General features: G+C 47.0%; 1 protein-coding gene across 1 annotated transcript in view; it reads right to left on the bottom strand.

Moving 5' to 3' along the window:
* SNTB1 (syntrophin beta 1) overlaps window positions 1-8,708 on the bottom strand; it is a 112,409-nt gene extending 103,701 nt beyond the window's left edge. Inside the window, exon 1 of the mRNA XM_027884920.1 lies at window positions 8,112-8,708. Coding sequence (XP_027740721.1) covers window positions 8,112-8,634 — 523 coding nt within the window. The 5' untranslated portion in view covers window positions 8,635-8,708. The remainder of the gene's footprint in view (window positions 1-8,111) is intronic.
* Between the last annotated feature and the right edge of the window lie 3,604 nt (window positions 8,709-12,312).

Below are 12,312 nucleotides of genomic sequence, written 5' to 3'. Positions count from 1 at the left end.
ACTTGATTATGTTAAAAGCCAAACAGGTACTGCACCAGCTGTATATGCCTATGGCAAACAGAACACAAAGCTTAACTAATGGCCCTATTTCCCCAAAAGGGCACTGAGGCTGACAAATATTCCCAAGAGGTCACGTTATCTGTTGGATCAAATCAGGTGAATTGTGCATCTTTTGTCAGAAAGGAATTTATATTCTGCTACCAGCTTTTTAAAAAGAACATTTTTTTTTTACATTTTATATTTATGTTATATTTCTAACTTTCTCATACTTGGAAAAAGGATTCTATTTCTCAGGTACTTACATCATACCAGGAGTTTACCATTTTTAGCCTGCCATTAAAGTGAACAGAAGCTGTTTACACAGATGCACACACACAGAAGTTACTCACCTGTGTGCTGCCTTGAAGCAGCCTCACTGCTCAAATACAGGTCATCTGCAGAAGAAAACATCCCAGAGCACTGAGGAATAAACATAACCACAGCTTTTGTTTTGATGACTTCTAGAACTGTGCCAACAAGCACAAGTTCCAACAGTTTGTGAAAAAGCTGCACATCATTTTTAGGAGGAGTGTGCTGTATGTTAATCATCTCTAATCAGAGATAGTTTCTCCACGTCTACTTTTCTGGCTCATTTCCTTACAATTAAAAATTCCATTTTACCCAACAGCTACAATACAGATGTGCTGCTTTGACAGTGACCGACTCTGCTGTGCCCTCAGCGTATGCACAACGAAATCCGTAACCAGTTCAGTAGTTCAAGTTCTAGACAGACAAAATTAAAGCCAGACTGTAACAGAAGTTTGTGCAGTAGCAGCAGTCGGAAATTCATGTTTGCCAAAGAGTTATGTGGAAATTATGCCCCTTAATTGAATTTATGTGAAGGAACAAACTTAACCTAACAGCAAGGCCATATCCAGTGTTGAAGCAATCTGAAGAACTAGTCACAGTTGATTAAATCTTTTGAAAGCCAGTTTGTTAACTTATGTTCTCAAGAAAAGTATGTTTTGATAGCTAAGCAGATGGGGAACAAACCAATTCTGTCTTTTCCCAACTTCTCCTGCAAGCAAAGTTAGATAAAAACTTTGATATCCTAGTTCATTACTCAGTGCTGCTGGACTCTCAGATGTTGTAAGATGCTGGATGTCATAATTTCAATGAATCCTCTCTCTCCCAGGAGCACAAGGCTGGGTCATTAATCATCTTTTAAAGCACAGAGACACGGTCTCACAGAGCAGCTTTCCTGGTCCTGCAAAATAGCAGCCAACACGTATTTACTAAAGAGCATGAAGGAGGCTCACAACACACCTTCCAACACGTAGCATGAGTGGCAAGTAGCACTACACACTTTCTACGTACCTTGTAGCTTCTCACAGACTTCTCTAGCCCAAATCAGCCATGTCTCACCTTGAACATCTTTAAACTCCCTCTCGACTTGCAGAGACACTCCACAAGGCATATTCCAAATGCTGCCATTCCCCTGATGTTCCTTCCCATCTCTACAACAAGCTTTGTGCCCCTGCCCAAACAAGACTATTCCTCCTATTCCAAGCCCTAGCTCTTTCCCAATCCACCCTAACAGTACTATGCTCTCCCTGATTGCTCTAAGAACAGATGTCCTGGCAAAGACCCTCAAAGCAGACACACCTTATGCTGACAGTAGTACTTTTCTCTTCTCAACATAGCATAGGTTCTGGAGAGGTGACACAGCTGAGCCAAGTGAAGCCTACTTCACACCAGCTACAGTTACTGTAGTGACACCAGTGGGGGTAAGAGAGGAGAATCTCCCCTCCACCCACCATGTCAAGGCCAGCAAAGCTGTGTTCTATGGGCTACTCACAAACTCTACACAGTAAGTAGTTAAAAGACTTTTCGTATGTTCTAAAAATACCACTACAATCCCTTTTCCACCAAGTGTTTTTCTGAAATGCTTGAAGAATTGTTTCAGACCTGGAAAGCCAGAGTCTCCCATGCAGTACTGGTACACCTTTTTTCCCATCACATTTTGTTCACTGATGCTATTGCTCTCTTGAACTACTGTTTCCTCCAATTTCCCTTCTATTGAAGTAGCCGTACCAATTCTAACAAGTAGCCATGGCAACATAATTTTGCAGAATAAACTACAAAATAATCCTACGATCAGAAATCTAAATTAGAAAAATGGAATGGAAATAATGTGTTCTTAAAACCTGGAATTAGAGGGCCTACTGGAAAAGGTTACAAATAGATGCGGTAAACTCTCCAACACTTTCAAACTCTGAATGAACAAAATTAGATGCTATACTTAAAGCCAAATTTACAGATACATTACTAACAGAAGTTATTATGTATTATGAAAACGGTGATATTAAGAGAGTAAAGAAAAAAAATTCTTCCTAGCTTACACCTGAAACCATCACACTATTTGGATCAGCACCTGTCCCAAACTCAAACCGAATTATAGACACTCCTCATCAGCTCCCTCGGGACAGACATGCAGTGATCATTTTTGACCCAAACCCAGTGCGCAGCAGGGATGGGGAGAGCCCAGTGCCTCTGGCAATCACCTGTGTGAAAATGCCTTCTTGGGAGAGTGGAACTCGTCTCTAAAGAGCAGGGAAATGAAGACACAAACACTGTTTTATTAACCACAGCAAAAGCCTTCAGCTTTCCATTTTACTCTAACAGTTTAAAGATTCTTCAAAGAGTTATATCAAGATTTCAATTCAATTTTCCACAAAGGAATTGCTACTGGGATTTTAAAGCATGCTTTTTTCTTTTCTAATGATACTTAACATGTATAATCTGTATGTGCAATTCAATTCCGGATCTCTAGACATTTAATCTTCTAAGCATCCTTAAGGAGGTGGCAGTAAGTTACTTCTGTAGGGCTTAGTATATGATTTCCAAGGTGGGTGGGTGAGTTGATGGGGCACCCTGCACTTGGTCCAGATAAATCCAGGAATTGTGCTGCCCATAACTGCCTTATTTTCTTTACAGTAACTGAAAAAGAGGAGTCATATGAGAATTACTGCAAAGAGGGTGTACTGATTTTTGTCTGTGAAAGGTGATACGGGCTGTCTGGACTGCTAAATTAGCCTGTAATCTAATCTAATCAATGAAATACACATCAAGTGTTGCCACTCAAGCTTCCCCATCAGCTGCAAGCAGCTGAAACAATCAAAACTGAGATTCTCAGGAATTGCTTAGACCTGGAACTCTTGAGAATAAGATTACCTGTTCCTTTCCCTTTCAATTTCACTTTTAAAGTGATGTGTGCCAAGAGCAGCCACACAGGCTATGAAATGTGGTATCACCTCTAAATACAAAGCATTTTCCTAACTGCATATTTGCTGCACCAAAAACAAACAAACAAACAAAAAAACAACAACAAACAAACAAGCAAAACCAACAAAAAAAACCAAACAAAACAAAAAAACCAACAAAACCCAAAACAAACAAAACCACACACCAAAAACAAAACAAAAAACAACAACCTGTTTTCTCCATTCTTTATACCCAAAGTATAAAGGCATAAAGAATAACTACAGATACAATTTGCAATCACCGAGATTTACAGCCTTGACCTGACTGTAGTAAGTAGTTATGTCACACGGGCATTTTTTAAGTGCCCCGTGCCTCATTTTTCCTCTATACTTGCAAGAGACACAGTTTTTGGATTAATATTGTATTTTGTTAACCCTCAGAAATCTCCTGTTGTCCCTATTGAAAGAAACACAAAAACACAGATAAGACAGAAAACTAAAGCCAACAAGCAGCCCATGCCTATTTTATACTATTTCAATGTGTAATTCACACAGGCAGAATTGCTTTGTTTAACCAAAAAAAAAAAAAATTAAAAGGGTGGGAAGGGGAGAATCCTTACAATTCTTACAGAAATATTGTCTGGAAAATAAGACATTACCACAGTACAAACTACATCATGCATATTCTTACATTGCCTTAAAACTGTGTATTACTCCCAAGAGATTACAGAAGATGACTATAGTCTACTGTCCATATGCTAAAATTCACTATACAAGGGGCAGCCTCCCTATGGGAAATTTATACAAATCCAAAAAGACTGCCAAAGCCACTTCTCCAGGGACCTTGCAATTGCATTAACGAGGAAGCACTGAAAACCAATAAAAACTCTAGCAACACTACAAAGATGCTCCTTTTCCCACTACATACCTTCCACTGTGAACATCACTAGCTCGTCCACACACATTAAACAAGAAAATATACCCTGCAGACAGATAACAAATACCACTAATGTGGGTTTTTTCTTCACATCTCAATACAGCATCATGCAGAAGGGTCCTGTCTGACATCAGCACAGGCTACTTCAATTTCTTATTTTTTCACCAAACACATAGAGAATACAAGTAAAGCACAACCAGCTTGGTTAGAGAACATGCCAAGGGACTGCTCTCATCTAGGATGCTCTGATAAAAACAAACACCTTTTGTGCTTTGAGTCACTTGAATGTAATGTGCTTTACATAGCACAAGAGGGGCTGCTTCATTTTCCAAAGTGCTTATTTAAGAAGCCCAAATTTAAAAGAACCATAGGGAAATTACATGCACAAACAATAGCTGTCATGGTAATTTTAGCTTCCTTCCACACCTGCAAATATGCACTGTACAAGAAGGCTGCCTCGTCTCTCACATCAGGAAATTCTTTCTGCTCCTGAATGCTCGTGAGAAGCTCCATCCTGCTGTACTGAACACCTGAGAAGCCACCCAGGGCTGACAAACTCAACACCAGTCCCTGCTCGCTCTGCCTGCTTTGCTCCCCCACACCCATGCCCAAGCTGTGACAGAAAGCTCACAGGAAATTAAACCTGCAGGCAGAAGCGGTCCATCCCTGCAGACGAGGAGACAGCAGGATTTCTAAGGGCTCAAGTCCTTCCTCAACATCACCTCCCTCTCCTCTTGACCCTTCTGCCTTACAGCTCCTCTTGTGGTAGTATTGCCTGTTATTTCCCCTCCTGGCCAACCCCACGGACCACACCTATATGAAGGAACTTTAGCTTAATAGGTGGACTATACAAGTGAAGACTGCAACAGACTGAACAACCCAGCATGGCTACTAAATTTGTTAGAGTAGGACCTCTCCTACTGAGCTTTACAGCTGTGCTGCTCTCCCCACCAGCACAGATACTGGAGCTACGCCAGCCCTAACCCCTCAGCAAATCTGTTTCCACCAGCTCAGAGACAGAGATCAATGCAGCAAAAGGGGCAAGTGTTAAAACTAAGAATTCCCTCATCCCTTCTCTTTGCAGACCTTCCTCCTCCCGCCACACAACCTGATGCCAGCCCTGCCTCCCATACAGGGTGCATAGGTCTGGGGAGGGATTTTCCGCTCCCTTCCTCCCTGCACAGGAATGCAGGAGAGACTACAGTTTAGTGCTGAGCTGGTAAATGCCTCATTTCACTGAGCAAGCGATTTTAGGCAGGACACTATATAACAGGCAGACTCTGGCACTCTGATGTTGGGGGTATTGAGCCACGCTGACCACATCTTCCCTGCAATAACTTCTACGAAATTTTCAACCGTAAGACCCTTTCGAGAAATGTACGACGCATTGGGCAATACTCAGAGCCATGCTATCTGGGAAATACGCCTCTTGTGCTTCACACCTTGCCATGCCTTTGTAAATTTGGCTTTCCTGCGCTGAAAGTCACACACTAATCTCAGAATCTCCCAAAAAATGTACATGTTGCATTTTGACCCTGGAAATACATGCTGGCTTTGCTCTGTAAATTGGAGAAAGAGTCTAGAGAGGAGTTGCACACAGTTTTTGCCCTGCCCCAGCGCAGACTGCTTTTTGCCATATATAACTTTCTAAGAAGTCAGGAAATGGCAAATTCCTATTGACTGGAAGGAAAGGACAATCAAGTCTTGCCCTCTTGTATTTTAAAGGGGAAAAAAAAACTTTTGGATTTCCCTTCCTTTAGTAATAAAAATACCATTTTAGATTGTGCTACTTAGGAATGAACTACATATTGGGCAATAAAATCACAGAGAATTGTTTTAAACCGCCTGTTTACACAAGCCTTTCATGTAGAGTGGGTCCCTGCTGAAGAGAGTAGCCCTCCCAGGACAATGCCGGACCCAACTCAGCGTTTGAAATAGCAAGACAAAGGCGGGACAAAATACCAAGTTCAGTGTCAGAATATTTTGATTCTACATAAGGATGACTACTGAAATATGCTCTCGATTTACAAATTACAAAATCAATTGTGGAAACAACTACTGAGGCACATCAGCCTTCACAGAGCAAAGAAATGTGAGACATCTGCGATGCCAAAAGGAATGAAGGAGGGTGCTAAGAGTGCACACTGACACGGCTTCATCTTCACTCCTAACCAGGATGAAAACTGATGTGTTTTAAGGACTCCTACAGCAGCAGAGTGCTCAGGTGCTGTCACTGCAGACACTACACAGAGGGAGGGAGACTTGCAAGCACTATATACATTACTCATTAGATCACAGCAAAGCTCAAACATTACCTGGCTTCCACCTCAGGAAGCCCCTTAAACTGCATAAACAAACCAGTGACAAAATTTAGATGCAACAGCCTCAATTCAGACCCCGCAGAGAAGTTCGTGTTAAGACTTCACAGGTATCTTTGCAAACGATGCAGCTGCAGTGCGGGAGGACGAGATGCGCTTTGGTCCCGCGGGGAGCGCGGGGCTCACAGGGAGAGAAGACACTGCCCTCGCCTTCCTAAATCCTCACGGGGCACTAACTCCTCCGCAGCTTTCACTATCACGGGGACAACCAGTTTCTCAGCACACACTACCGAAGAACGCATTTTCTCACCTTCCCTCCCCTTCAAACTTTTCCTGTAACTTTATGCATAGTTGGTTGCTCACGGCTGATCCTCAGCTGCACCTCGCAGCCGCCAGCAGCACCTCCTTCGCTTCTCGGAATAACCACCAAACAGACAGACGTGAAAAAATGTGCGGTACCGAAAGGGCTACAGGCACAGTAAAGGTGGGAGTGCCCGTGGTTAGGAGGAAAGCGATGGCACAGGGGAAGGCAGCACAGCAGCATGCTTCAAATGCCATTGACCTCCGGTTAAATGAACTTCTGGGCAAATATGTAATCACTTTATCAAACACGCGCCAAGGGCATTTCTGAAGCTGTTCGTTCTCTCAGGTGGAGCAAGTAAATTAGCCCTTGTGAGGAGACGGGGATCAAACGCCTGTGCACGCCTCTCTCCTCACGAACTCGCGGTCTTGGGAACCTGGCTCTGCTTCTTCTTACTCCCTCCCCAACTCCGTCCCGTTCTAGGGGGACACCCTCGCTTCACGTCTCCTTCCCGCACACCAGCGTTTGCTCCTTTCTCTGGGCTCGGTTGATAAGGCTACTTCTTACAAAACTGTTTCAGTCACCCTTGCGAAAGGAAAAGGCATTGCTTCGCAGGGACGGCTGATGTGTCCGTGAGACACCACCAGCTTCATTTAAGCCGCTTTGCAGCCCCGATTTCCCTAGTAGGGAGTGGGGTGGTGGAAGGTGAAACTGGAGAGAGGAAGGTGTCGGGCGTTTCGAGGTGACTACGGAAAAGTCCCTCAAGCCCTTCCCTTAGCGCCAGGGAGAGCGGGGGCCTCTATTTCTATAACCCCTCCTCTCATGGTACCCAACTCCCCCCACCTTTCTCGGGCTGAAAGATGCGAAAACGTCCAGACGGCAGATCCCGAAGATCCCTCATCCTGGCGGGAGTGGGAGGTCGGCCAGGCTCCCACCAGGAGCTCAGAGCCCGGGAGCCGACCCGCCGCCGCGACCAGACACGACTGTGGAGGCTCCACCGGGCGCGCCCGGACGGGGCTGTGGGGGCTGCGCTGGAGGATACGAGGGCGGAAAGTTCAAGTGCGGATCCCCAACACCTCGCTCGCCCCTTCCCGAGGGGCTGCATCCGTAACTCCTGCCGTCGGGGGTCCCGGCGCGGGGTAGAGGGTGTGAGCTCTCCCGGCTGGAAAGACGCCCGGAGGAGCAGCAGGAGATGCGCGGCATTGCCCCCTAACCCCCGGCTGGACTCTGACGCCCCTTCGGCAGCCGAGCCGACCCGCCGCACAGCCTCCCGCTCTGGGGCGCACTGAGCCGGCCCGTTCCCGCTCCCCTACCTTCCAGCAACACCTCCTTGCCGGCCCGTTTGAGCGCCTGCACCGCCTCGTCGTGAGTGGCATCCCGCAGGTCCGTGCCGTTGACGGCCAGGATGGCATCGCCCACGTAGAGGGCCTGGGTCTGGTCGGCCGCCAGTCCCTTGAAGATCTTGCTGATCAGGATGGGCATCTTGTTCTCTTTGCCCCCCTTGATGCTGATGCCCAGCCCGCCCATCTCCTGCTTCAGCACCTTCACGCACCGCTTCTTGTTGGAGACGGCCTCGGGCACCTGCTCGGGGGGGTCCGTGAAGGCGGTGCGCACCGCGGCCGCCCCCCCGCCGCCCTCGGCCCCGCGGCACGCCGTCCCATCGCCGCCCAGCCCGTTGTGGGCCGCGCCGTCGGGGCGCTCCTCGCCGCTCAGCACCAGCGCCTCGCCGCCCAAGTTGGCCAGCACTTTGTGCCAGCGCTCCCGCACCAAAACTTCCAGCCAGCCGCTGCGCTGCGCCCGGCCGCCCCCGCCGCCGCCCGCCGCCGCTACCGCCATCTTAGGAGCATGCTGGAAGCGCCGAGTGACGGCACCCCCGGCTCGGAGCGGCGCGGCGGACCCGGACTTCAGCCGGGGGGCGGTGAGCTCCCGGCGCGGCGGGGAGGGGCGAGGAGCCGCGGCCGCCCCCCCGGGGCCGCGCCGGGGCGGGCGCACCTGCCGGCACCGCCCGCGGGCTGCGTGGGTGGGTGGGTGGGTGTGTGGGTGGGTGGGTGTGCCGGGCGAGGGTGTCCCGCCCCGGCCACGGGTGACCCGCCCCTCCCGCGGGGACGCGTCGCGGGATTCCTCGGCTGAGCCGCGGGTCCTTTCGAGCCGCGGGTGTGATGGCACCCAGCTCTGGAGGGGCCCCGCCGGAGAGGCGGCAGCTGCCGTCTGCAGTGGGGTGTAGAGAGGAGCTGAAGGAAACCAGCGGTAGGGAAGAGATAAGGAAAACCCAACTCTTTTTTTTTTTCTTTTTTTTTTTTTATTCTAAGTGTTTTTGGTTTTTTTCTATAAAGTGGATTAAAACTAATAGGTAGCCCAAAGGTAGTTAAATATCAACTGTATGGAAATAGAATTCAAGTTGTGTCACGGTTTTGTGGGATGGAGGTGTTAAGTGCTTGTGACAGATACTTTTGCACGTTTTGAAGCTTGTTTTCTACGCCCTTTGATTATGAATTTTAAAGGACCGTGGAGTCCACATTTCTCATTTTGCAGCTTTTCCCATGCGCCCTTCCCTCCTAGGAAGCAATAGGCACCTGACAAGGGACTCGAAGATCCAGCTCAGGCACCAGAGAGGACAAAGCTTTCACACTGCCTGTTTGGAGATGTGCTCAGCAGGCCTGGAGTTGCTGCCCCACAGCAATGTGACTTGACAGACACGAAGCACCTTCTGGACTGCCTTTGCAGTCTACTCCTTGCAGAGCAGCTCTGGCTCCTTCCTAAACTGGAATGGAAACTCCCGCAGTTCTGAACCATAGGAACAACATTTTGGGAAGGTTGGGATAGCCCGTGAAGTTATTAGTCCCAATCATTTTGGCCATGTGAGTCATGTGGGTCCCTAAATGCAACATCTCGCTCCTCTCTGAAGTGATGCCATTCATTTCTGATGCCAAGGTTTTGCTTCCAGGTACTCACACACGTCCCAGTTAATGTGGGCTGGGCAACTCGGTACTCACCTCCTCACCGTGGGGTTGGACCTACATGTGGGATTGTCCCCAGAAAAGCTTGCCTTTGTTTGGTAGAGTCTCTCAGACCACACTGCTCACACTGAGCTACACAGAACACGTTCCCTTCCCTCCAAAGGACTGCAGAAGGAGGCCCCAACCTTCCTCCATCTACAGCCTCACCCAGTCTGTGCACAGGTCCCTCCTCGCAGTAGAAATGCAACCCTGCACTTAGGGAGAGCGGGAATCCACAGGCAATGGGTTATTCAAGTATAATGGGTGGGTGGAGAAAAAGCAGTCTGGAGAGAGGTCTCTTCATTTCTCATGTTAATTAATGCAAGGTGAAAAGCTATAATTAAGTTTTCAGGGCTGTGAATCCAAAGTGAAAAGAAGCATGTCCCGTTAAACCTGAACAAGGCACCTAATCCCTTCATAGGAGAAAGATGCAACACATCCTTTTCTCCAGCTAATTCCTCACTGATTTAGGTAGCTCATGTATAACACTCTGGATGTTTGGGTTGGTGGCTTTTTTTTTTTTTTTTTTTTTTTTTTTTTTTTTTTTTTTTTTTTTTTTTTTTTTTTTTTTTTTTTTTTTTTTGATACCGTGCCCAGGTGCCAAACACAGTTAATGAGTGTGTTTGTTCAGTTGCAGCAGCTTCAAGTAGGTGAGAGAAGGATGGGAGGAAAAGGACAGGCTTGCAAAAATTGAATGCTATGATGCCAGTTGTCATAGCACTCACGTTTCTGTGCAGCTGCAAGCTCAAGTGACCAGGCCAAGTTATAATATCAGGTACCTCTGTTTGGTAAATTGGCTCTTACCAATTATTTCGTGTTTCTTCTTTATGAATTAGTTAAGGATCAGTGCTGCTGCTAATGGGAATGTATCTTTTTAATATAGTTGCAGAAAATTCATAAGGAAAAGATATTCAGATGTTTCCTGTTGTGAAAAGGTAATAGAGAAAGGAAAGTTAATGTTTAATGCCTCACACTTTTTCCACACACTGTGCGTTTGGGCCGTGTTTACTGAGTGTGTCTGGTTCTCCAGTGGGGTTCCCATGGAACTGCCTTGTGTAGACAGTTGTGCTGCATGTATCCGAGAGCTGTGCTTGTTCCAGCTATTTTCTTTTCCCGTTCCAGCAGAGGTAAATAATAAAGTTTCCTAAGGCCAGCATCTGATATATGGGTCCCCGGTACAAAAAACACTTTATAGCTGTCTTCATTGCTTCTTCTTCCCCCTTCCTGCCCACCTTAGAGCTATAAGAAAAGAGAGGTGATGTTTTAATCTTGAAAATAAAAGTAGAAAGAAGATAGTATAAGAGATGCTAAGGCACAGGTCCAAGGCAAACAGTGTCCCGGATCATCTCCCCTCCTGGAGACAGTGCAATTGATACCTGATGTCTGTGCTTCTCTGTCCTAGGAGTGCAGGCTCCTAATTGTGTTTGTGTAGCCTGAGTCTTTGTGTACCGCAAGAGCAACTTCTGGCTGCTGAACTATGGGTGAGAAGAAAAGGTGCCTTGAAACTTCTCTGCTGGGCCCCCTGGCAACATTACTGTCCTCAACCCTGCCTCAGGTCTGCCAGTCACACCTGCAGGGGTAGTTTCTGAAATGCAGGTTCATCCAGCAGGAGCAGAAACAGAAGATGAAAACAGGTGTTTAATTGGGTTTGCAGCTATTGGATGCTCAGGTTTGCAACAAATAAAACTGTTACTCCAAAGTCAACTGCTGGTCCCTAATAGTTTCCAAGGCATAGCAGAGTGCAATCTCCTAATTTCAGCTGCAGGCTTCTCCTGATGATGTTTCTGACATCATCTATAAATATTCACACTACAATTGCAGTGTTCAGTGAGACTCTTTGCAAAGAAGCTGGGATGTGTGGTGGGATTGGCAAAGCACTCAGTACTTCCATCAGATGTACTAGAGCTCCCGTCTCTAGTCACCAGAAAGACTTTCAGCACAGACAAAGCTTAGCAAATGTCTCTCTCTGTCAGTTGTCCTTCTGAAAGGGTCTATTGTATAAACAAATCGTTAGGCAAGATAATGCTAATAGCTGCTGTTGACCTGGAGGGGCCTGTGGGTTCAGCTACAGTCAAGGGGCTAAATGGAAGAAGCAATTCAGTAAACTGGAAGAAGTCAGTTTGCATTGGAAAACACAGAAATGGCTTCCCGGGACAAGGAGCACCGAGGCATGTTCTAGGTCACAAAGGGCAGCAGTGATGTCTGAGGTGTCCATGCAAGGTGAAGGGATTTGGGGTCTCTGCATGTGTGCAAGAACAGAAACACAAGGAGAACCCTGCAGAAACCAGCTTTATTGGAGAGGTTACTGGAGACAGAATGAGGACACTGCCTGTTCACGGGGTTTTTCCCCCTATTTTCAGGCAAAGACGCCAGTGTACACATCTTATATAAATAAACTGTACTCCTGATAGCAAAATTATTGCAAGGCCACATATGCAAGCTCACCACTCAGGCAGTGGTGCAGGGAACACAGCTCCTATTCCCCGCACAGGCAGAGAAGGTAAGGACAAAAGAGAGC

The sequence above is a fragment of the Empidonax traillii genome, unplaced genomic scaffold (genome assembly GCF_003031625.1).
Source record: "Empidonax traillii isolate 1590-97213 ecotype Southwest subspecies unplaced genomic scaffold, ASM303162v1 scaffold157:size2224338, whole genome shotgun sequence".
Taxonomy (NCBI): Eukaryota; Metazoa; Chordata; class Aves; order Passeriformes; family Tyrannidae; genus Empidonax; species Empidonax traillii.
This window is presented reverse-complemented; position numbering and strand designations above follow the sequence as displayed.